Here is a 25201-nt window from a genome sequence, read left to right as displayed (position 1 = left end):
CCTCTGTCCGCCTTCATGGCCTTTTCAGTGTAGCTGTATCAATGTAGCTCTATATCAGTGTAGGCATTACATCTTTGCCCCCATTTGTGGTGGAAAAGTTGTGGTGCCTTTCTGCTTAGTGAATGCACCTGTTCTACTCAAATTTTTTACAACATCCTGCAGGCAGTGAGCAATGCCATTAATAAAACTATGGAATGCTGACCATAGTGTCAAAAAGGTGGCTCATGCAACCACACTGCAAGATGTGCTCACCCAAGCCAGGCAGAAGGGAATTTGCAGTGCGGAAAACGCAAAGGTAAAGAAAGATATAGTTTATTTAACCAAGCAAAATGTTTTTCAAAGCTTTTGGTTTATTCAGAAGGAATAAATGGGGAAATATAAAGTTGTAGGGTAGCTATTGGACCTACACCCTTACCAGTCATTTATTTTAGGAAAGAAGCCTAACATGTTCAATGAATAACTTCTGATTGCACTCGCTGTATGTTGGTGTACCTGCCTTGATTGTACTATGCTGCTTTTAAGATTTAATGGGCCACTGAGATCGAATCGTTTTACAGAAATAATTACTAGAAGGGTCTAGCTGTCTGAATAGGCGTGTCATGTTCATAGGTTTTATTGCACTCCAATAGCCTGAAATATCACCACAGTGCATGTCTGTAAAGGGGCCCTCTAACGCTTGAAAACATCGGTGCCGTCTGCATAACTCGTAGTGGCACTCTCCAGAACTACTGTGAGTGGAAATGACGACGGAGGGCGCAGGACATGTGATTGGATAAATGTAACGTTAGATGTGATCGTGGTGTTGCATCAAAACCGGGATTACTATTGGATTTATTTTTTCATTAGCATGACTTTTGACTCAAAATGACAGAGAATAAAGCTCTCCGACTTTTCCAGCTTGAAAGGCCCAAAGCTGGTCAAAGAATGCGCCGAACGCCATGTGCGGAAGGAACGCGGCGACGCTCAGGGAATCGTTATTTGAAGAAACTAAAAGAAAAAAGCTACAAAACGTTATAGAAGTGTTCGCGAGCTGGCTCGTTTCGCACGTGTCATTCCTTCTTCAAGTGCCGCATTGTTACCATTGCAACGACGTCCTTAATACACTGACGCAACAGGCAATATGTCATGCGAGCTTCCTGTATGATAGGGCTTGCAGTTCATTTCATTGGGCCGCCTTCCGACGTTAGAGGGCGAGGGAAACACAGTAAGGTCAGCCCGCAAAAATCGAGTTGAGGGTAAGCATCCATTTCTTTGTATTTTGATATCTGTATGCTGAATAACTTTGCACTGCGTGGCCCTATCGCTGCCATTCTTGCGGCACTTATCTTCTAAGCCGTCAGTGTACGCAACCAGCTAGAAAAAAATGTAAAACTAGGAAGTCATGAAAAGGGTTAGAGGGCCCCTTTAACTCAAGAACCATACCACCTCAGTGCATGTTTTTAACTCGAGAACCTAACTCTTGTATTAAGTGTTGCCTTGTTAAAGTGATGCTTTGCTGTAGAAAAATGCTACTGCAGTGCTTGTTTAAACGAACATTGGAAAAAATCTGTGAATTTGGAATCTCAGAAGCACGTTTTGTGGCGAAGGGTTGTTTCTTTTCATCAATTCACATAAAAAGTCGAAAAAAAAAACACATCACTGTATTCTAGTTGAAGGTAAAAAAACCTGGATGCACTGCGCCGATCAAAGTAGAAGCTTAAAAAGAAAAAACACAGAAAAAAGACGTTTCGGCTCTTACACGGCAGCCTTGTTCACGGTGAAATGTGAAAAAGGCTGCTGTGAGGGAGCCGAAACGTCTTTTTGCTGTGTTTTTTTCTTTTTAAACCTTTACTTTAGTCGGTGCAGTGCCTCCAGGTTTTTTACCTCCAACCATGTATCATCCCGACCAGACAGACTTCCGCCAAACTTTAAACTTCATCACTGTATTCTGTGCACGATGAGCTACATTTTCAGGGAAGGGGCATGTTGCTAAGGGTTATTTGGCCATCATCTGCAGAACACAGTCATTGTGGACTCATGTACAGTGCTCACAGATTGAATTGTGGTATCAAAACTTATAGTACAATGATTGGTATGTGCAAATGCTCGAGGTAACCACTGCATCTTGCAATAAACATGGTTACTTAAGGTAATGTTAGTTCTGATGTAAGTACTCTAGTCAAAATTACTCCAGTATTGCTAGAAATATAGGGAACACTAATGTATACACACTGCTTAGCCGTATTATCACGTTTTAATTCATGTGTAGTGCCATCATGGACAAGTGAAAGGCATGCAAAAAATGACAAAGTTATATCATGCCTGCAGAAATTGTTTTGAACCCGTTATTAAGTGCGCAAGTTTACATTCAGCGTACCGGTGGAAACTAAAACCAGAAAATGTGTTTTAGTTTCTTTCGACTCATTCGTAATTTGATTGTCCATGACTGTACATGTCTCCAGGATTTTACTTCATTCATGGTGACTATATCTAATTATTCAATATTACACTTCATTACACTATTGTTTTTGTTCAGTAGGTATATTTATAATCATTTTAGTCATGTCAACAGCTTCTTTTTCTGAAAAGAAAAATATTGGTGGAAGTGTGCCGGCTTTACTTGTTTGCATTCTTTGTGTCATTCATATTACAGTAGACTCACAATAATTCAAACTCTGGTAATGCAAACTTTTGATTAATTCAAACAAAACTAAATTTTTTGGTTGGCCCTCTATTCTTTGAATGTATTTAAAAGCCTCTTAATTCAAACTCCATCATTCGGTTAATTCATACTTTTTGCAGTTTCATACCAGAAAATATCTGCTGCTTTCCCACCACTATTTAAAAATTTGCATGCTTATATATCTAGAAATGAAAAATAAGTACCTCAGTCCTTCAAAGAAAAAGGCTTCACTAGTAAACAGGTGTTTGAAACAAAGCACACGCATGGTGAACCGTAATGCTTCTCAACTGGTGTAAAGAGCTTTGTGTCGAAGGCACATACTTTTATAGCAAAGAAGCAGTTGGCAATTCATTAAAAGGTCTTATCAGCAGTAAATGGCCAATAAACTTGGGGACCTTAGTCATCTGCTTTCTGTTCATTGCGTGCAGTTAGAGCTTAAAAACACTTAAAAAATTTTTAAATGTGATAAAATCAATGCCTAATCATAATGTGTGGTGTTGCCTCACCCAGAGTCATCTATCAGAGAACTTCTGATAATTCAAACTTCTTGATAATTCAAACAAAATTCAGAGGTCCCTTCGAGTTTCAATTATTGAGAGTCGACTGTACTTTGATTTCAAATATGAAGCCTTGTTTTGCATTCATAAACTCGGTGAATTTGCATGCTGTGGAAGCCCACTGTAGCTGACAAAATAGTAGTGGCAGTTCTGAACTACACAAAAGTGAAAAGTCGTTAACACTACCCCGTGCAGCTTATCGGTTCCATCCCTAGTGGCAAAGAAGATGAGCTAGAGCAGTTGCAATAGTTGTAGTTGTGGAAAACTTTTTGTCCTTTTTGCTTGTGAAGTTCCTAAGGGTGGAGCCCTCAGTCCGTGGCCGCATTAGCTACTGCAAATTGCTGAACTGCACAATTACAGCAGGCGAGTTGAATTGAAGCATTCCTAGAGTTAAGAAGCTAAAGCGGAGTTAGAAATTACTATTCTGATAGCAGGATGAAGAGAATGTAGGACATTTTCTTCAAGTTTGTTTATGGCGACGAGAGGTGCACTAAAATTTTAAAAATTCCTTCATTCAATGTTAACATAAAGTGTAATTATGTAATGTAGCCTTCCTCGGTGTTTGGATCTCGGTGTGGTATGGATTTTTTAGCTCCAATTTAAATTCAGTTTTGTGCATAAATTAACCCTCTCCCTACTGAGGTTTTTGGGCCAGAAATGACACAAAAAAAAACTTTATTTCTGTTTGCCTATTTGATTCATGCGTCTTCAAACAACTGAAAAAAACTATTTAAAGGCTCTCGATGCACAAGATATAACCAAAATATTAAAAAAAATATTCAGAGGATTAGCTTGACCATGGAAAGTACCCTAACATCTAAAGTTTAGTGCAGACAAACGAGCTGGTTAGAGAAAGTCTTGGGATACACAGGTGAGGGTTTGTTTGCATCTATCGGTGTCCATTTCCAATGCATTCAGAAGCGGTCATCATCTGACACCAGTAATATTAAGAAAACATACCACTCTGTGTAATTGCTGCCACACTCGCAGTACTAAAATTTTCCATTCTGAAAAACTTGACCGAACAAGCAATTTTTTGTTTTTCATCTTTTTTCTGAACATAGCTCTTTGTGGCATGCTTGAACACTGAGGAGGACACCATTTTCCAATTCTGGTTACCAGAATTAAGGCCCTTCTAGAACTGGAATGCATGCTTTGAGCGCTTTATAAACATTTTTACTGTACCTTATCTTCCATACACTTGTTTCAGTGTGGGTGAGCTCATTTTTGGTAGGGAAAAGGTTAAAAATCTCCAAAAAAATCAGCACTTGGCTTTGTATATTGAAAATCATTTCTGTGGGATTTCACAATATGGAAAGATTATGAAAGGGTGAACTGATTTCAGTTGAACCTTGTAGGTGTATAAATACATTTAAACAATTCTTGCACAACTTTTTTCCTAATCTCTGGCTCAGGTCTTCTTGAAAGATTGGACCGAGTTAGATGAAGAAACTTTTGAAGAGCTTCTGCAAGAGCTGCCCCTTGATGAAACAGTTTTTGTTGTGGCAGAGGTGATCCCACCAGCCTCTTCACTGCAGTCAGGTGCCTTACTTCTCTTATTTGTCATATGATATAGTTTTTACAGCACCATGCGAGATTCATGAAGTTTGTGTGATTTATGGTGACATTGTTCATTATATTATTCAGGGGATAATGTTAATGCTTTCTTTATTTGGCATGTAAATCTGGAAATTTATTACAAGCAATAAATAACAGATTAACGAAGACTAACATATGGGTGCAACCATAAAGTGCCAGTATACAACAGCGAAGTTCAAAAATTTTAATGAAGTGAAATATGCGTGCTTTTGGTGGGTGAACATGCTGCTACAAGAATTTTGCGAATAAGGAAGTTGCAGGGGTTAGAACGTCCATTTCAGCCGGTTTCAAATTTTCGCGCGGCCACTCGCCACCCTTCTCCGCGAAAGAGTAGCCCATTGTCGTGACTCTGCCCACTCCGGCAACGCAACGCGACGTCTGTGATATGTCATCAGCGCGCCAGCAATGACCGAGTGGGGCTTCCTCCACACCAGCCCATGTCATAGCGGTGCGGGCAGGAAACGCTGAGCATACTAAATTTTCTTTTCGCAGCATAGTAATAAGATGCCTCTTCATCTTGGAGGCTTTCATTCTGGCAATACTGATTTTCCTGGAGTCTTGGGCTCTATGAAACGGCAGAGGGCAGCACAGAAAAATGAAAATGTGCACTCACTGCGCAGCTGAAATTGTATCGCTGCAAGGCCAAGGCGCTGTTTCGTAGGGCAAAGAACCAATCGAGGAGCTCAGTGGTGTGTAATGTCGCCCATGGACAAGCTTTTGTAAAACTGCACGTACGATGAGGATTTGTCAGGCGAGGGAAACGGGCGCAGGATTGGTTACATGTTGCGGCAGCCTGAGCGTGGTCTTGTGCTACATGCATGTGGCACTGCAGTCTTGGTACCGGTATGAGTTTCAAGGCTGCAGTATTCAGAGTTCACAGCTGTTCAGCAATAGTATTCATCTGTAGTGATGCATACAAGAAATCAAGCTACATCGACACTTTAGGCCTGAATATTTGTATTATTATCAGGTGTATATATGTTATTTGGGCATAGTCTTGAAGATCACAGGAGCCAACCCAGCTGGTGTTCTGGATATGGCATGAGGTCATTCTGATAGGACCCTCGGTAATACCGACAAGCACCTTTTTTAATTCTGCAGTGCTGCAAAGAGTTGGGATGCCATTGTCACAACCCTTATTGTCCATTTGACTATCAAATTATCACTTCATCAAAAGTCTTCAGTTTTGTTCCCTCTATTATAACAGGGATTCTTGGGCACCATTATATATGATCTTTCAAATAACTCTGGTTAGTCTGTGCCCATGAATATTTTAATGTATCGAGAAGCTTAAAGGGAAGAACTGATGAAAACATCAAAATTCTACCAGGAAGGCATGAATGTTGTGATAAACAATGTATATTTTACAGATTTTTGAACAGTTGGTTGTATTTTGGGTGGATTGTCAGAGTGTGGCGGCTGTGGCCCGGGCATGAGCCACGATGTCACATTCACCTAGGCATGTGCAGGGTGCACGTGTTCCTGTCCTTTTCTTCTTGCCACCTCATCTTTCACCCCACTCTCCACCTTCCATAAAAGCACTCTTGCTTTACCCCAGCCAGGATCCTTATTTCTTGCCAATGCTGTTTGTAGTGATCCTGGGAACCGTTGGGAGCTGAGTGGGTCAAGATATACGTGGGTGATGACGGCATACTTGACATGCTTTATTCCAATATATCTAATGTCACTAAATGTCGTTCACCTCCTCTAGTTCACAGTGCGGCCACTAGACATGGCAGATTGTTAAAGAAGCATTAAAACTGTTATTTTCCTCTAGTTTCTGCCTGAAATGAAGGCTGTGTATTGATTTCAGCAACCATTCCTTCAATTTGGCTGAAAATTTTGTTCAATATCTTTTTAAATTTCAACTCTTCTACCAATATCTGCTAAATGTAACAAATGACCTGTTCAGTACATCTATAGTTACTTCAGTTTTCATGCCAAACTTTTTCTGTATGGTTTTGTTTTATTCCCTAGACCCAACTGATCTTCCGGAGCCACTACTGGTTGTTAACCAAGAACCTGGTGCTCAGAGGCAGCTGCTGTCACTGGACTGCCTTCCAGCCGCCTTGAAAAAAGTTCTGGAAGCTCCGTTGCCCCTTCCTCCAAGGGAAAGGAGAGAGCTTGTGAGGATAGTGGGGATTCAGTTAACCGAAAAGTCGGGTAGGCCACGAAGAGAGCAAATACGAATAGCAGCTTCACAAGTTGTTGCAGCATATCCACTTGCGTTAGAAGATCGTGGAATAGATGGTGAGCTGCTGGGCAGGGGTTATGACGCCTTCTTTCAGCAGCTAGAAAATCGCATTGAAAATACCACCAGAGGAAAGCGCTCAGCCTCACCATCAAAAAGCGCAAATACCAAGATCCGAAAGTGGGCATATGGGTGCGCCAACTGGCAGCCAGTTAGACTGTTTGAACCCGCAAATGATTCAGCGGAAAAAATTGAATATTTGAAACGGGAAGGTAGAAAAGGAGCTCGGGACATAAATGTACCCCAGGCATTGGAGTACATGAGGGAGCTGTATGTAGAACAGAGAAATTTCATCAACAAGGACCCCCTGCCACACACATCAGAGGTGCAAAACGAGTGGCCCTTACTTTTTATTAAGCCCGTCTTCTACCAGCACGCCAATGAACTTCTGGGGAAGAATGCGAAGGTGAGATACTATCTTAATTGTTCTAGAAAGGACTGTTTATTTAGGTCAAAAGCAAATATCGTATTCAAGATTATATGTGTACTTTGTAAATTATGGACTTTCTATGGTGCCTGATGGCATTGGTATATCATGGAAGTGCAACCACTCCAGTCTATTTTTACCCATAAAAAACGAATCCTGTCCTAAAAGATACTGTTGAAATTTAATGTTAGTGCAATGTTGCAATAATGTTAAGGATGCAACCCATGTAGACAAAAAAAAGACAGTATAGAGCATCACTTGCTACTGATTTTATTAGAAAAAAAGGCTCTTTTTGTATACCTGCAGATGTGTGCGCAGAACAATGGCGTGCACTCCATGATTATCACATCACGATATAAAAAAATTGCGCTTCTGCCTCATGCAGGGTAACGGACGTGCTACTGAGGCACACACCTTCTTTCACATTGATAAAATACGCCACCAAAGGTTCATGTGCCACAGTGTTCTTGCTCCTTTCAAGTATGCGAATATTTGCAAGGTCCTGCCCACACTTGCAGGATTCGAATTGCATAGGTAAACGAGCACTGATTTTATTATTAATTTTAATCTAAAGCTCAAGCTTGCTTTTGATACTATTTTCCTCAAAATCTGCATTAACACCGTCCTGTGCTCACAAAATTCAGGAGTTTTAACCACCAAGTAGAGAGGCTAAAAAGCTGCTGATACCTTTGCTGTTATGGTAGCAGTAGCTGAAACCCTGCTTCAGAAACTAAAGGGGAAGCCGAAAACAGCCACTGATGGACAAACGACCACAAGTCGTGCCGTATAGCCACAAAGTTTTCTACAACTTTATGAAGGTGGCGAACAGGTACAAGGTACCTATTGGTTTTGAGCTCCTTAAAAGTGGCTCGGCTTGTGTCCTCGCATTGCAGAACCGTAAAAGCTTACCCTTTGAGGTAAAAGGCGTGCAAGGCCATTTGTACTTTCGGTGTTGTGCGTGGTTTACAAAATTTCACTTCCATGCGGCGAGGTTTATATCCACCAAACCGAACGCTGTGTTAATGACAGGGTAAGTGAGCACGAGCTTTTGATTAAATTTAATACAGTAGACTCCCTTTAAGACGAACTCCGAGGGACCACAATCATTTGTTTGTCTTATCAGGAGTTTGTCTTATGAAAAGTGCCCCCAAAAACCAAATGCTAACATACCAAGTGCACTTAAATACTATGTTGCTTGAAAACACTGAATGAAGTATACTTACAATGGGGAGGAAAGAAACAAGAAAAAGCATTTATTTGGCTCAGCTCGATAAAAACCATGCTTTCAACTAGAATATTTAGACTAATCTTGTGAGTACTTGATTTCACAAGTTCATAATAAATATGCTCATGAATAAATTGCTACAACATTTTAACAATAAAATTGTTGCATGACCATATTTTGACTATTAGAAGATAAAAAAGGGAGAGGCGAGCAGATTTTTCATTCAAAGAATGAAAAATTCATTCTTCTGGCGGTTCATTCTTCTGGCGGTTTCATTCTTCTGGCGGTTTCATTCTTCTGGCGGTTTTGAGGGACTGTTGCATGTGGCACTGCACCAGCTCTTTGGCTTTTTTTGGCACCAGCCCTTTGGCTGGCTTTGTTATCACTTTTGGATACGCCTCCATTGCATACCGTTACCTTGACAAAGCCAATATACACTAAGTTGCTTATGATAGTCTAGAAGCTTTTCTATGAGGTTCGGATATTTTCTTATTTTACGCCCGCTGTAACTTTTCCTGAACAACAAGCAGCCGAAGATCTCTGTTTACACTACTCTCGATCACAAGCCTCAGGCACACAAAAAAGACACAACGCAGCTATATTTAGTGTGCAAAATGACCTTCCTGTGTCGTTCACTCTCGTAATGAAAGTGGCGCATCACAATTTGCTGCATTTAAGTGGGAAGAGGTACGACGTGCACAGGCCCTATACAAAACAACGCGAACTTACCACGACATGTACTCAGGTGCCATTGTGTGACGGCAATAAAAATGCATCATACTCCTCTGATGGGAGTGCTAGTGCCACATATGTGGTTTCCGTTCATGTGATTATAATGTACAGAAAATCTTCCCATTTTCACTTTCATTTGACTTTTCACCCCCCCCCCCCTTCTTTTGCCTTTTCCCCTCTAGCCAAGCTCCCGTGTTCTTCTGTTCTCCACTGTACTCTTGTTGGGGAACTGAAGAACGTAACGAGAACACGAAAGGACAAACGCTTTTTGTTAATAAAGCCGGTCCCTTTCTCCACCTACAGGCTGGGGGTGAGGGAGATACCAGCTTTATGCGCTGACCTTTCTTTTCCACTTATCTCGCTTTCTCAGTCCACGTCACAATTAGCTTTCGATATGTTTGAGTCCTTGCACGAGGAAGTTCCCCCCTTTTTTTGCTTTCTCTTGTTCACCTGAATGCCCCCATCAAGACCGTAATGTTTGTTGCGCAGAATCCCCGTCGTTGTTGGTCGCTGCGAGAGTTTGTCTCAACAGAAGAAACCTGTTATGCGGTTCGTTTTTGTTTTGCATTGAGTCTATAGGAAACCAAACAAACACTCCCGTGTTGTTCGTCTCAAGCAAGAATTCGTCTTGAAGAGTTCATCTTAAAGGGAGTTCCCTGTAATAAAATCAGTGTTCGTTTACCTATGCACTTTGAATCCTGCATGTGTGGGCGGGACCTTGCAAATATTCGCATACTCGGAAGGAGCAAGAACACTGTGGCACATGAACCTTTGGTGGCGTATTTTATCAATGTGAAACAAAGCGTGTGCCCCAGTGGCACGTCCGTTACCCTGCATGAAGCAGAAGCGCAATTTTTTTTTATCGTGATGTCATAATCGTGGAGTGCACGCCATTTTCCTGCTCATATGCTTTGGTGTTTACAAAAACAAAAGGAGCCTTTTTTATTTTGCAAACAAAATCTGTTGCAATCAATGCTCTATCTCGTCCACTTCTTTTTTTCTTGTCTATGTGGTTTACGTCCCTACCTTTCTTCAGCCTGAACCTACTAGCCAACAACATGTTCTAGTAAGCTGGTGCAGTAGTTTCAGGGTGGTATTCCCCACCAGTCTGTTTTTTGTCTTCTTTTTTTGGCGTGTCACAGCTGTTGCACTCAATTGTAGGGTGGTAATATAGTTCTACATTTCAAACAGTTTTCACTTTAATATCTCTACAGATGAATTCATCTATTATCAAGTAACTCTTATTTACTTTGATTTTTGGAATAATTGCAGGAAATCTTCCAGGAGAGGATGCCGGCCTGTGCGCCTGCATTATTTCAGATGATGGAGGAGGCGCCGACGAAACACACTATGGAACTGGTGGTGCGCGTGAGAGACGATGGACAAAGAGAAAAAGCAGTCCAGGTAGCTGTGCTACCATTCCTCTGCGCGCATTTTAAGGAAGACAAGAACTACCTTTACCAAGTATTTGAAGTAAGTTTCACTTTGTTGCATTATGTTAGTACAAAACTGGACAGTAACATCTTTTGAGAAAGTGATGTATTGGTTTGTTGAGAACAGCTTTAGGTTCTAGATTTTATAGAATACAGTCGATCCCGGGTATATCAAACTATGATATATCGAATTATTGGCTATATCAAAAAGTTGAGAGATCCCCTTGAATTTCCCATGCAAAAATACGGGACTGCTGTACACATCTATCGAACTCACGCACAGCAGAACATCCACTAAATTGAACTCTGAGCCACGCTAAAGCCCACAAATTGCATTTTTCCTAACAAATAATGATCATTTATAGCCACAATTCGACAAGTTCCGATCCCTTTTCGCGTGCAAGTGACTAAAAGGGGGTGCTGAAAAGTGAAACATTGAAACTCCATCTCGCTGATCTAGCTCGTTGCACAGCACTTGTGAGTGCACCGGTATGCTTGATGTGCGATCTGCAGGTTTTAACGTGGGGGCATGGTGATGACCGAGGGCACCAAAACGAAGTGGAATGACTTAAGGAAGTTTAGTGATCTCATTGCGATGTTCGCATTCAATCGTGTATGATGGCATGTGGGACTGAAAAGCGTGGCCTTCGAGATGTGCAACTTCATGAGGTATTTTGGTGCTTCCGGTTTTAGAACGCTCATTTCGGAGGCTACGCTTTTTTCTAGCTTTCCGCACCAAAGCAACAGCTGTCGGTTACAAAATGACAAAGCCACAAGTGACATCGCTATCACCAACATGCTGACGGTGGGAGCTTGCTCGTTTGTGGGCAGCATCGCATTTTGTGGCTTGTGGACCTGTGTACTTCTCGCCTCGTTACTGATAAATCATCATTTGGAAGTCGGCGCTACACATTGATACGCTCGTAGCGATAAAAATCATGGCTGGTGCTAGGAGCGACCTCAAGTAAAGCACAGTCGTGAACTGTTTCTTTGCGGGCTTTGTGCCAGGTGACGACTTTGAGTGCGTCATGACTGCTGTCAAGGGCGTACAATGCCTCAGTAAATTCTATGCCTTGTTAGTGTTTTCGGCCACCTCTCAGACAGCGAGCGGCTTCATTGGAGCAGAAGACGACGTCGCTGGTTCTGACTGCATGGATGCCGAGATGATGCCAAATGTTGACGGTGCCGTGGAATTATTGCTTTCACCACCAACGCTCTACGGAGCTTACATTGGCATTCAGTGCCACTCAGCGCTGTTGTGGCCGAATGAGCTGAATTTGCTTACTTGGAAGGGTCCAGTGATATTGAGGACAACTGAAACTTGGTGGCACGCAAAAAGAGAGAAAAGTTTACAGACTATTTTCAAGTGAAATGAAGTGCGATAACTTGCAAAAGTAGATGTTCAGGCCTTGTTCTTTATCATATTGTGAGAGAATCATTTTTAAGTGCTTGTTAGGATTTCAAAAAACTGTTTTTAGGTCTGAGATGCTCTAATTTATGCCTTAAATGCACATATTTTGTGTTTCGACTCATCGATATATCGAACTACATATATCGCGATCCCCTTCGAGTTCAATATATCTGGGATCGACTGAATGCTGTGCAGGTTTTTAGCACAAAACAATAGCTTTTTCAGTTGAATTTTGTGAAAAAAGCTGCTTTTGTATAAAGGAAAATTAAACTTTGACTGCTGAAAACAGTTTTCTTCTAATTTCACAATTTCTGAACTTTGAGCAGACTTAACTTTTTTACACTTCTTAATCGATGTATTTTCTTCCCATAAAGAACAAGTGCAATGCTACCGTACGAGAATTTAGTGACCGCTGCAGCAAAATTTTTTGACAGAACAAATATGCTAAACATCCAAAAATACCTAATTCATGAATTGCTGGACACAAGTTAAAAGGAGGATAGTGTAGCTTTGCATATCTTTTGCCTTTGTGCTTCATTTTAAGGTAATTTTGGTGGCTTTGTACAGCAGCATTATTCATTAAAATTACACCGGAACACGCGCTTTGTCACAAGTATCAGCATTTGAAGATAGTGTAAAAAAAAAGGCAATTTTCAATTTTTTTGTGGAACTTACTTTGGTTATCCGCATTGTGTCGTAGTCACAAAAATGTTCTGAAAAAAAAAAAAAAATACACTGCCCTTGAGCCAACAGTTAGTGCGGGCAGGTGCCATTGTTTCATCAGAGCCACTAGGATAGGGGGTGAAGTCCCCAAGCATCCGACTATAAAGTTCACAGAGTGAATGAGAAGGAACGTAGCGCTGTGAAAAGTGAGACTTCATGCAACAAAAACTGTGTTGGGGCATGGTGCACGCATGGTGAACCACAGTGCACAAACTTGGTTTACTAGCCTTTTTCAGGCTCAATGGGAAAAAAAGTGTTTGTGTGCAATCCGAGTGCTCCACATGCACAAAGCATTAGTTTTTTGCAATGCACTGCAGAACAATGTTTCTCGTCACTTTGGCTGTAGTGCCTCATTACGACGCAGTGAGGAGGGCACTAAGAATGGGAATAGGCCAGAGTTGTTGCAAGATGTTGCTCACTTTGTCCCTTGCTGTCGCACATGCAAAATAATTTTAAGCAATACTATCACCACTAACATTGATATATTGACCTGCAATCATTCAGAGTTGTCTATGATGTTTCTGTAATCCGGAGAGAAAAATGAATCAAAATGTGAGCAGGTTTTTTTGCGTGCTCGCTATCCATTCTACTTTGCTCTAAAATTGTTCCAAGTTTCAAGGCTCCTAGGTAGGTAATTTGTACTTGGTGCACACAGCCTGCAATAGACCAGGAACCATGGTGGAAAACGGAATTGCAGGGATCGCATCTCTGATTTATATATTGGAATGGCCGCAACTGTACATATCTCTTTGTGCTTTTGTGTACACGGGATCTTTTTGCTCATCCAGGAGGGAACAAGCATCACTGAAAAGCTTGCCGAGTTGCCATCAACGCCTACAATCATTGCACTGGGTGAGTTCCCTTGTCGATATCATTATGTGTTGATTGTTGTGCGAGGAGGTCAAGTAAATTGATGACATTTTACAACATGAGTGTGAGCCTAACTCCAGCTACAAGGTGCAGTAGATACTTATACACTTAAATAACAGATGTTGTCGGAGGAGAAGAGTGGAAGGTGAGGGCAGACCTGCAACTGGGTTTTATTCAGTACACTCATGCAGGGAACCTGCGTTCATTCTGATAGTCTGAGTGAAGTATCACAGACACAATCATTGCTTTTGTTCATTAGGAAAAAAGCCTAGGCAAGCTCAAGTGCCATTGGGTCACAACTGCATCTCAATTCTTGTCTTTGCCAGTAAAGTCTGCCATGGTTTACTAAAAGTAAACAATTCGCATGCATTTAAGTTGGGCAGGTGAGAACCTTGTCTGGTCTTTATCAAGGGCTGGTGTTCCCTACATCATTCATTTATACATTGACCTGTATGACCAATGTTAACATTCCTCCATGTCTGAGTGACTTCGTTATCCTACTTGACGAGCGCACGTCGAACTCAGTGGGGTGGCACTTAGTGCAATCTTGCACACTTCATAGAGGCAATGCGGGGTCTTAGCATTTACCTTGAACGGCACAGAAGAGTAACCTTCACCCACAAACTAGCTCACCAGACAAAATGCTGTGCTTTAATATTAACCCAACTTTAACATCAGATCATACATTCTGAACATATTTACCACGAGCATGTGAAGACTTATTTTATGATTGTGCGTATTCGAAGACTGAAAAAGGCCATTGCACATTTTTTCAAAGGAAGCCTTGGAAAAGTTTTGGGAGCGTACAAACCACTAGTAGGGTGTGTAAAATTGCACTAAGTGCCACACCTTTTAGTTTGTTAGTTGCTTATCAAACCTGGAGGAATGTTTACATCAATCAAACAGGCCAATATATATATGAACGGCGCAGGGAACACAAGTTGTTGATTCCTGACAAGGGTCTTATCTGCCTCTGACTTCAGTGAAAGTCCATTGATTACTTGTCAGAAACTATGACAGCCATTACTGGCAAGAATGAAATTCGGAGATGCAGCCTTGACCAATTGGCTCCTAAGCTTGCTGAGGTCTTCTTTTTTTTTTTTCAGGAGGAAAATGATTGGGCCAGCGTATTTGGCTCAGATTGTACAAGAATTAATGCAAGTCTATGATGCATAGATGAGGAATTTGCAGACTGTAGCGTGTAACCATACGTGTTCTAAATGAAGCCCATTGACGAGTCTGTACCCATCCTTGTGCTCTTCTCATATGTTTCATTTGAACCACACCTTGATAACCTTAAAGGGGTTCCAACACGAAAATTTTCAATAGCCGTTTTTATTTGCATCAAAAGAAATTTCTAGGCGGTTGAGGGCCTGTGAAATGTACTGTGAAACATGGGAGCACTCTCAAAAAGTAATTGCGATGTCTTTTTGAAAGCTAGTTTCGGCTCCCAGTGTACCCTGAAGTGACAATCCAGTACCAGCTTCTTGTCCCATGCTCTGTAAAATGGTGTCAGTACCCCTTTGAATATTTGTCCAGTAAATACTGTCACAATATTTCTGGCACCATAGCGTGCGGCAACAGTATAATTAAGTGAAATATGCTGCCAACACATTCATAGGCATCTGTTCAGTGTGTGCAGCCAGTTATAGCACTAGCAAAGTTGGTTGCCTTTAACAGCAGATTGTGCTGCACATATTTCAAGTCATTTAAAATGCATTTTACTGTTCCACAATAAACGTTTGTGCATCACAAAGATGAATTCAAAGCACTTCTTGATCTCTAATGTAACATAATTCGTAATTGTCATGTGTATTTTGGACACATTTGAGATTTAATTTTAAAGTCTTATATGACATAATTTTACAACTGCAAACACCCCATCAACAGCTCTACAACTGATAGCATGTTGTACATTGCATGTTGTGAGCGAGAAAATTTATTAGCAAGTTCAAGATGGTGCTTTTTGAAAAAGATACAACTGAACACTGCCTTCTTTCGGAATGGCAACGGAGTAGGTTTTGAAATGGCCATGGATATTTTCAGAAATCACTTGTGTTCTCATTATTTTACAGGAAGCATCTTCAAGAACCAATGCTTCGTGGCAACCGAGCAACAGCTCCTTTTCAGCGAACCAAGTGATTTTGTGGAGGCCACGTGCCTGGCCTTTCTGTGCTATTATGTACTTAACATGGCCTATGCAGGTAGCGCCTCCACCAGTCTGGAGTTTTTGCAAAGGTATGAGACATCCTTGTGCAACACATAAACCTGTCAAGTGCATGTTTTTACAAGCTTTATTAATAGCATTACAAATTTGATTGTTTGTTTTGAACTGTCTTTATTCAAGTTCGACTGATGTGAGTGCATGTAAGGAACTGCAGATAGTCAAAATTTATGAAGCCCTCCATTAGGCATCTTATAATCAGGCCTACCAACTCTCCCGATTTACACGGCTAACTCCCAAGTTCTGACCAGTCTTCCCCATTGTATGGGCATGACCATAAATCTCCTGATAAACAGTCGCTCGAAACAGAAGTAACAAATGAGAAGAGGGCTAACATTTTTCTGGCAATAAGGAACCAGGACAGAATACTGTGCCACCCTCTTTCCAACCTGCTGTTGTAAAGAGGGTCATGGCAGCCGTAATTGTGTGCAGGCTTGGTAATTTATGGCTACTTATTTTGCTCTTGTAATGTCAATTCGTATTTAGTATCTTCTGAGCCTTGTCATTTGAAAAAATATACTGGATACCTTTGTCGAAAAAAGTCACACAAATGAGTGATTGTTCTTCATAATTTAATGAATGTATCGTGTACATCATTGTAATCGTGTTAGTAGGAGCATAACTTTTCCGAACTGGTTCAAAATTAAATGCTGAAAATGAAATTTACGTGCATGGCGTGCACACTGGGAGTGCTAAGAGCTCTGTCCCTTTTAATTTGCATTTATTGGATGGAATTTGAGAACTGGCTAACTGGTGCCAATAATCGATACTGCTGATTGAGCTCTTTAATACAGTGTATGCTGAAACGACATAGTAGACTACTGCGTAGTACCCCCTTAGTGCTTGATTGTTAGGGAAATGTCAACTGTCTAATGCTGCTGCTGCTGTTCATTGTGTGCACCTACCGTATAAACCGGAATATAAGTCGAGATATTTTCAATAAAACAAGAAGCTAAAGTCGCCCCTCGTTTTATATAGCGGTGTCTAGCCGACAGTGCGCCGCTGTCTGGCAACATGTGGCTTGTAGGTGCCACAAGTCGGACGCGGCCATATCCGCATCCAAATCTAATCGCGAGCCGATTTTTTTTCTCTCCGTCTGTTTTCTTTGTGTTCGTGATTTGCTCCCGCTCTGTTCTGAGTTTTCGCTCTGCTTGACATTGTGCTGCATTTTTAGCTGTCTTTTTTTTTTCGTTCACTGATTATGAGTAGCGGTACGAGGAGGAAGTACTCAGCTGCGTTTAAACTAGATGTTAAGTTCGCGGAAGCGAACGGGAATATGGCTGCCCAGCGCCGCTTAGTTGTGTCGGAAAAAAGCGTGCGCTATTGGAGCGCTCATAAAGGGAAGCTGCAGATGTGCAATCCTCGCAAAATGTCGTTTCGTGGGCGAAGTGCTGTTCATCCGCAGCTAGAGGATAAGCTAGCGGACTTTGTGCGGGAAGTTCGTGTGCGCTCGCTGCCAGTGACCGTGGACACCATTTGCAAGAAAGCCGTGGAACTTGCTCGAGAAGCTGGGCTCACGAGAGAAAAGTTTCGTGCACCAAACTCTTGGGTGCGTCGATTCATGAGGCGCAAAGGATTTTCTCTCCGGCAGCGCACATCCATCTGTCAAAAGTTGCCTCAGCAACTCGCTGGATGGCACGGAAGACGACGCACTGTGGGAGGCGGCTAGCGACAAACTGTCTTCAGAAGACAGTGGTGCTTCACCTGACGAATAGGAACAGTTGCGATGGTGGTTGAGGGGGGCTCCGACGATCGGGGTGAGGTGCGCCCAATTCCTAAATAAATGTGGTTCGGCAGTTTTGGGTTGTTTTCCTTTTTTTTTTCTTTTTCAGTAGCCTCAACTTGGGGGGTCGACCTATATTCCCACTCGACCTATAGTTTAGTTTATACGCTATATTACTTTACAAAAAAAAAACAAGCAAAGTAGCAGTGATAGCAAATTGTGCCCATAATATGCATAAAAACAAGAGTGTTCTCTTAGTACATTTGCGAATGAAATTTGGCATGTACTAACCGTCTCTGTAAGGTTTAGTTCGGTTGTGTTAATCATTAAACAGCAAAACATAGCCATACTGATGACTTGGGTTATTTTTTTATCAGTGTCATAATTTGCCTTGGACTGGATAGTATATATTGAATGCCATCATGGGAGCATGACATCACAAAATAGATTATAAAAAAACAGGTGCACCTTAGATGCTTTCTAAACTACTGCTGCTGGCGGTCAAGAAAGCTAATTCTTTACTTGATGCATGTCAGCGATCTAATGCGTGCCTACTGTGCACATTTCCTTTACAGGCAGATATTTGATGTCAACCCGGCAAAGGGCAGCAGGTGCGAAGGTGGCCAGAAGTCTCGCACAAGTGTGCACACAAAGATAATGAAGTTGGCCCAGAAGCTGCGTTTCAATCAGTGAAAGTGTGAGCATGAATCATACACATTTTCTGATGATATCCGGTTATTAGAGCTGAATATTATCTTGATTGTGGCTTTGCATTTTCAATTTAATTTGTTTGTAAGTATTATGAGCCTGGCGTTTTCTTTTTTTTTGTCCTTCGGAGTGTAGTCAAAATATACTGCTATTATTTCACAAGAGCCAGCACATGAAAATGCACTCTCAATTGAGATTTCTATATACTGTGAATTGTGCCAAGGACATATAGTATGTTGTGAAAAGAGAAAAATGGAAGGTTTGGCCTTAATTTTATCCTAGTTATCAATCTCACTGATGCTTCGTTAAAGAACCCCAGGTGGTCGAAATTTCCGGAGCCCTCCACTACAGCGTCTCTCATAACCATATGTGGTTTTAGGACATTAAACCCCATATATCTATCTAATCTCACTGATGCTTATGTTAAACAGGGTTTGGAAATTCATTCATCTAAACCAAGGGCATACACAGAATTTTTTAGGGGGAGGGGGCCCTTTTTGATCTAAACCAGAGGTCTGGGCAGGCAAATGGTAATTTTGCGCTAAGTATTTCATGGAGAAAAAAAGTTTGGGGGGAAGGAGGGGAGAGGCACGGGCCCGGTGTGCCACCGCCTGGCTACGAATAAGTGTAGTGTATATTCACATGATGTTTCTTAGTTCAGGTCAAGCTCTTTCAGTTTTTTTACAGGATCCTCAGCCCCCCCCCCTCCCACCTCAGCATAGTGAAAAAAAAACATTCTGTGATCAATAAACAGTGCTTAAAAAATTTCACTAAAGCTGCTGCTTGGGCAAGTTGGTTCATGATTAAAATATGTGCCGTCTTTTTTTTGCGCTGGTAAATCTATATTAAGAAAGTTCAGCCATAATTTGTAGCTATATGTGGCACATAGAGCTTAACAGCAGAATGCAAAGTTGAAAATCAGTATAGGTATTCACCCGTGCATTCTGCTATACAATAGCAACAAATATTTCTGAAAATGTAACTGCTCATTCTGAGCATGATCAGAGCCAGTGGGAAACTTCTCAGGAGCGCCGGGCAGGCCCTATACATCCTGTGCATTTTTGTTGATTTTAGGTAGTTTTCTCAGTGACTAAAAGGGATATTCATATAATCCATACATCATTTTCTTCCAAACTTTTTGCTCTTTTAACTTCATAATATAGAATTTTTGTGAATTTTTTACCACTAGAGCTTGACTTTTGAGTTAATTGGCATCTATGAAAATTTGTAACACAATAACTGTAAAGTGCATAGCTTCTATTTTGCTTCAGTAGCTGTATACAAGAAAAATAATCAACTGGTTATCTTAAAATACATGGGAAATAATGGTAGCTAAGTAATAAAAAACTGTTTTGAGATATGGAATAAAGTTCAAAAACAGGTGAAAAGTGATCGCACTGTCAGAAACACTGTTCAATTATTTTGTTTAGTAGTTACAAGCTTGGTAATCACTGCCAAAGTCAATTTTTCACCGTGGAGCCTCTCGCAATGCTTGTCTTGTTTTTTTTTTTTTTTGTGAGATGTCATTCAGCTCTATCTGCAACGTATCGTCAAGTGTGGTCAACGATTTCCAGCAAATTCATTGTAGTTTGGCCAAGCTTCAATCCTATCTCAGAATAGAGGCTCGTGTGATACTACCATTATTAAATGCAAAAAAAATATTCAATGTCGCCATTTCTAGGACTCTCACCCTAAACAAAGAAAGGAAAGATTCTGTGACTCAATTCCCATTAACTCAACACTTACACTGAGTCGTTCTCACACATTGTTATTCAGTTGCATCAGAAATATTAGTCCATGTCCATTAGAGCATACCCGTTGTCCCCATGTATATACGTGATTCACCTCGAAAGATGCTGAAAAGGCTGGGAGGTTTAACAATAAAGAGCTTGCTGGTTCAGCACCTCAGTACGTCACTGGGATTTATTCACATTAACAAGAAAACTGTACGGGCTTCAACGAAATTTACACTTCCTCAGAACCTTCTTTACCCCCAGCATCTAAGGTTATCGACAAGCACGGCAAATGCAAGGTGTAATGATGCTAGGAGCTGAAAGTGTTCCAACCTATGTATTCTGAAGGCGGATTGTGAATACAAAGGTGCACAGTGTCTTCGGACTGCTTTAGAAGTTACCCGACAATCTTCTATACACAGCTGACTCTAGACAAGCATTTTGACTTTTGTACGTCAGAAAATTGGGCCGTAAGCATAGAGCGAATGCAAGGGGCTTGCACTAGAGTGTGTTTTCACTGGCTACTTCCTTTTGGAAAAACTGGTTTTGAGCCACCAAAAATGCTGTTTATGAAAAGCACGAATGTGGATGCACAAAGGGACACCCCTCCCCAAATTGCAAAGAAAACAAAGTGATTTTTTTTTTCACATTTTGCTCTACCACGTGCCCCTACTTTTTGTATCAAGGGCCATATACATACACAGAGAAGGCATTATAAAGTGTGTGTAAGTTGCCTCTTGCATTCAATTGATCACTTGTTTTTCACATTCTTTTCAGGCATAAACATGCTGAAGTGATGAAGAATGGTGATGTAGCAAGCTACAGCACATGTATTATATGTAAATAAATTCATCTGTGTTTTGTTAATGGTGCATTATTATTTATTTGGTATGCAGCAGCAGGGGTGGTTTACACACACACAGTACATAAAGACTGCATTAGTGTAGGTTGAAACAGTACATAAAATTGGACATAAAACTCCATCATGAGAATCTACAGGCAGCCACATAAACATTCCATTCCATTCCGTAAAACATCGGCTTTTCGACAGTACTGGTCAACAAAAGCTTGTGTTAGTTTTTCACAAATTAAGTTACTACAAAAACTAAGTTTATTTTATGCTCAGTGAAACAACTCTTTCCTTCAAGGCAAAGAAACTACGCAAAACCTTAGTCAAGCACAGAAAAGCCATTAAACGAAACCAGGTGTTTTACTGAAGCTTCTGTTTTCATTCATAATAACGGAATAATTTACGGCCAGACTGCTCTACAGCGATCTCCGTTTATTCCTCTTCTAAATACAGCAAATTCTGTATTCCTACTAACAGAGTCATGATGTGTTTGAGATAACAGATTTGCTGTGTTTGGGATAACAGATTTGCTGTGTTTGGAATAACAGATCTGCTGTGTTTGGAATAACAGATTTGCTGTGTTTGGAATAACAGATTTGCTGTGTTTGGGTTGACAGATTTGCTGTGTTTGGGTTGACAGATTTGCTGTGTTTGGGTTAACAGATTTGCTGTGTTTGAAATAACAGATCTGCTGTGTTCAGGAATACAGATATGATGTGAAAGAGAATACGGAAAAATGTATAACAGAGACTTCGTGATACGGAGCCTGCTGTTACTCATTTACAGAATGCCTCCGGCAACGATTTACCAGCAGCTTTTGCTGTGTACCGAGACATTTTTTTTTACAGTGTAACGCGATTGCTTTCCCGACATCAAGCCTGGCTAAGGCACGTTTGTCAAAGAGTCACAAGCACCGGCGTCGCTCAGTGGTAGAATGCGGGGCTTACACCTAACGCACCCGGGTTAGGGCTCAGCTGTGTCATCAGTGCAAATTTTTTTCTATTTTGGCACGTTGTGGGTACGTACACCGGCGGTGGCAGCAGCAGTAGACAACTTCCCGTCACCCATGTTCCGATCTCATAACACCTTTCGCTGAAATACGCTATACCCTCCTCTTCAAATTCATGACGATGTTGACTCATACTGTTTATTATTTAAATACAGAGTTTTATTTGAAATCAATCGAAAAAGTACGAGGTAAAATGCCGACTAACGTTTGCATTAACGCGATAGCGTTAAAGAGCTCCTTTCGCTTCCGCCATCGGCGTCATTTTTTGTGAGCGAAAAATAAGCATCAAGTGGTTGGGCGAAATTTGAGAAATATTCAAACAAAAAAAGAAAAAGTTCCGGTTTTGAGTGAGAATCAAACCCGGGCCGTTTGCGGAAGGAACAAGTGCTCCACCACACAGCCACGCGCCTGCTTCAAAATGCAGTGAAAATACTTTCCTTTGCTTGGAGATGCAGTGAAAGTTACTCGTGCTTTAATGCACACGTGCTTCACAATACCACGTGTAATACCACAGCAATAGTGCGTGGTACAAGCGTACATTGCAATCAGGCGTCAAAGCAAGATTATCGTAATGACTTCACCATTTAAGGGCAGTGACCCACAACAAAAGGCAAACTATTTTGAGTGGGTGGCTGCCTTTAAACGATGAAGTCTGGGAATCATAATTTGGCACCTGATGGCAATGTACGCTTGTACCACGCATTATTACTGTGATTGTGGTTATAAGAAGGAAAAGAAGAGAAAAGTGAGCCCCGTAACTGTCTGAATCAGAGTGCGACATCTCAACAGTAGCTTACAAGGGATCGCGGTAAGGAGGGATTAAAAGGATGGGTTTAAGGTAGAGAGAGAGAATCAGGGACACCGAGCGACGACAGAAGAGAGATAGGAAAGATGAAACATGGTCACAGGAGTCTGAGGACGGGGCACCACTTGCAAAAGCTATTCTCCGTGACAGGAGATGGCGTAGAGCTAATCGAGTCGGCCAGAGCTGCGCTGACGTCGTCGTAGGGGACCGGCGGCAGGAGGTGGCGTAGGACCAACCCAGTCGGCCAGAGCTGCGCTGTCGTCGGAGATCGCGACGGCACAATCGGTCGGCACAGAATTCAGCGAGTGGGAAACCATTATTACTGTGCTATTACACGTTTTATTGTGAAGCACGTGTACAGAACGCATGTGCTTATAAAGCACGAGTAACCTTCGCTGCATTTGCTAGCAAAGAAAGGTATTTTAACTGCACTTGAAAGCAGACGCGTGGTTATCAGGAAGAACACCTGCATGCTGGGCGATTGGCCCAGGTTCGACAAAATCGGAAAAACTACCCTAGCGGGTACTGGAAAATATGGTACATGTCATGGAAATAAAAAATCGGGAGCTGCCACGTACCTGGAAATCAACGTCATGGGAAGAACGTAGAGGAAAAGTGACCGTGTTGCCCTTTTATAATTGAGCGACACGTAATAAAATGACGCTAAATAGATGTATAAATGTTGCACGCACAGACTTATGTTGTAGAGTTTCAGATGCTTATTTAACCAGTGGTTAGCATTTGCGCAATTATGCCAACTGGAAAATGCGTATTAGCAACACCAGAAGCTGATATGAAGCGGCGCTGACGCTCACGAGGGTGCATGCCCTAGACACTGCTACAAAAATCAGCCTCAGCCCGAAGCAACTATCCACAATTGATCGATTGAGTGATTGATTGATTGATATGTGGGGTTCAAGGTCCCAAAACCACCATATGATTATGAGAGACGCCGTTGTGAAGGGATCCGAGAACAAGATTTTTCTAGATTTAATGACAATTTTTGGTGTTTTACGCGGAGTCAAGCACACCATGTCAGAAGATAAGAAAGAAGCGCAAGCTTACTGTCCTCGCACAAAGCATGCAGTGGTATGAGCCACAAGTAAAGGGCAACAAGAACAAGAACATACTCTTTCGTTTATCCGCTATTTCGCTAGCCTAGGACCAGCAACCGTGAAGTTGAAGGACACGGACAACCAGTACAGTGGGATCGGACGCAGTCAATACGAGCTAGAATCGGCCTCAGAATGCGCAGGTGGTGTATCGCCTCAGCATGTTCCGGTGCTATAAGGCGTGTCGACGTCGTGAGAAACCATGCAATGAGGCAGGAGACGGGAATGCTTAAAGCAGAGCCTGGAGAGTCTACGCTGCATGGCCCTGTCCAGACTCACTAGAGGCTCAAGGCTCTGCACGCCACTGAATGGGCAATGCCCGTGGCCATCAATTGTCCCCGATGCACGGTCACCATTCGTTCAAGGCGAAAGGGGCAGTACTCGAAGCACAAAGGCTGGGCAGGTGAGCAACCACTGTATGCTGTTGTGAAATCGCGCGAGCGTTAATCATGTACGACACGCAGGACGTGCCTGGGGCAGTCAAAAGAACCGATGTTTGCGATGGCAGAAAGCGCTCGAGAATCAAGATATGAACCGCATAGAATCTTCTGTGCCTGCAGTGCCTTCTGCTGCTGCCTCATGGGGCTGGTGGTGTCGTCGTGCTTCGAGGATAGGAGCGTGCTGGCTCATATGCGTGGCCCGCACTCCGTATAGCTTCCTCGCTTCGTCCACGTAAATTTCGACGCTTCATCTTTTTATAGGCCTAATTTGTACAATAAAAATTTACAATTTGACACACTGGTCACTGGTATATATTTTTATGGTAAATGCCTATTAATGGCAAGCCGTCCGACAGCCCGTCACGTTCGTCGTTGCTGTGCGTTAAACCAGACGCTTTTTTTTTTGTGGCTTTAGTGCAAAGGTGCGCGAATAGTGAGTTGTAGAACCAAAACTAATACTTATCGAATGCCGATAATACTCTGAACTGAATACGAATATGTATGAAATACTATTTGAAAAGTAAGGCAGCCATTTTCATAGTAGCCCTGTAGAATGGAAATATAACGGTTTTTGAAACCAGTCAATATTTGGACAAGAGTGAAAACAAAAGCGCCGCACATCGAGACAGGATCATTTGAATACTTTAAGCACTAGAAATAAATTAGATGTTTGACGAAATCTCCTGTGTAGGTTGTGACTAGAACTT

At 41.7% G+C, this 25201-nt stretch overlaps 1 protein-coding gene across 3 annotated transcripts in view; it reads left to right on the top strand.

The window, feature by feature from the left end:
- LOC142804236 (uncharacterized) overlaps nt 1-21145 on the top strand; it is a 28286-nt gene extending 7141 nt beyond the window's left edge. For 2 of the 3 annotated variants that reach the window (XM_075890961.1, XM_075890960.1), the window contains 8 exons: nt 163-295; nt 4635-4761; nt 6796-7475; nt 10726-10926; nt 13809-13872; nt 15966-16128; nt 18413-18534; nt 21056-21145. In XM_075890961.1, the coding sequence (XP_075747076.1) occupies nt 173-295; nt 4635-4761; nt 6796-7475; nt 10726-10926; nt 13809-13872; nt 15966-16128; nt 18413-18530 (1476 nt within the window). In that variant the 5' untranslated portion in view covers nt 163-172 and the 3' untranslated portion in view covers nt 18531-18534; nt 21056-21145. The remainder of the gene's footprint in view (nt 1-162; nt 296-4634; nt 4762-6795; nt 7476-10725; nt 10927-13808; nt 13873-15965; nt 16129-18412; nt 18535-21055) is intronic. The other variant, XM_075890962.1, reaches the window with a different exon arrangement.
- The last annotated feature ends 4056 nt before the right edge of the window (nt 21146-25201 follow it).

Source organism: Rhipicephalus microplus, chromosome 3, assembly GCF_043290135.1.
Source record: "Rhipicephalus microplus isolate Deutch F79 chromosome 3, USDA_Rmic, whole genome shotgun sequence".
Lineage (NCBI taxonomy): Eukaryota > Metazoa > Arthropoda > Arachnida > Ixodida > Ixodidae > Rhipicephalus > Rhipicephalus microplus.
Note: the sequence above shows the minus strand (reverse complement) of the source record. Positions and strands in the feature narration are given on the sequence as shown.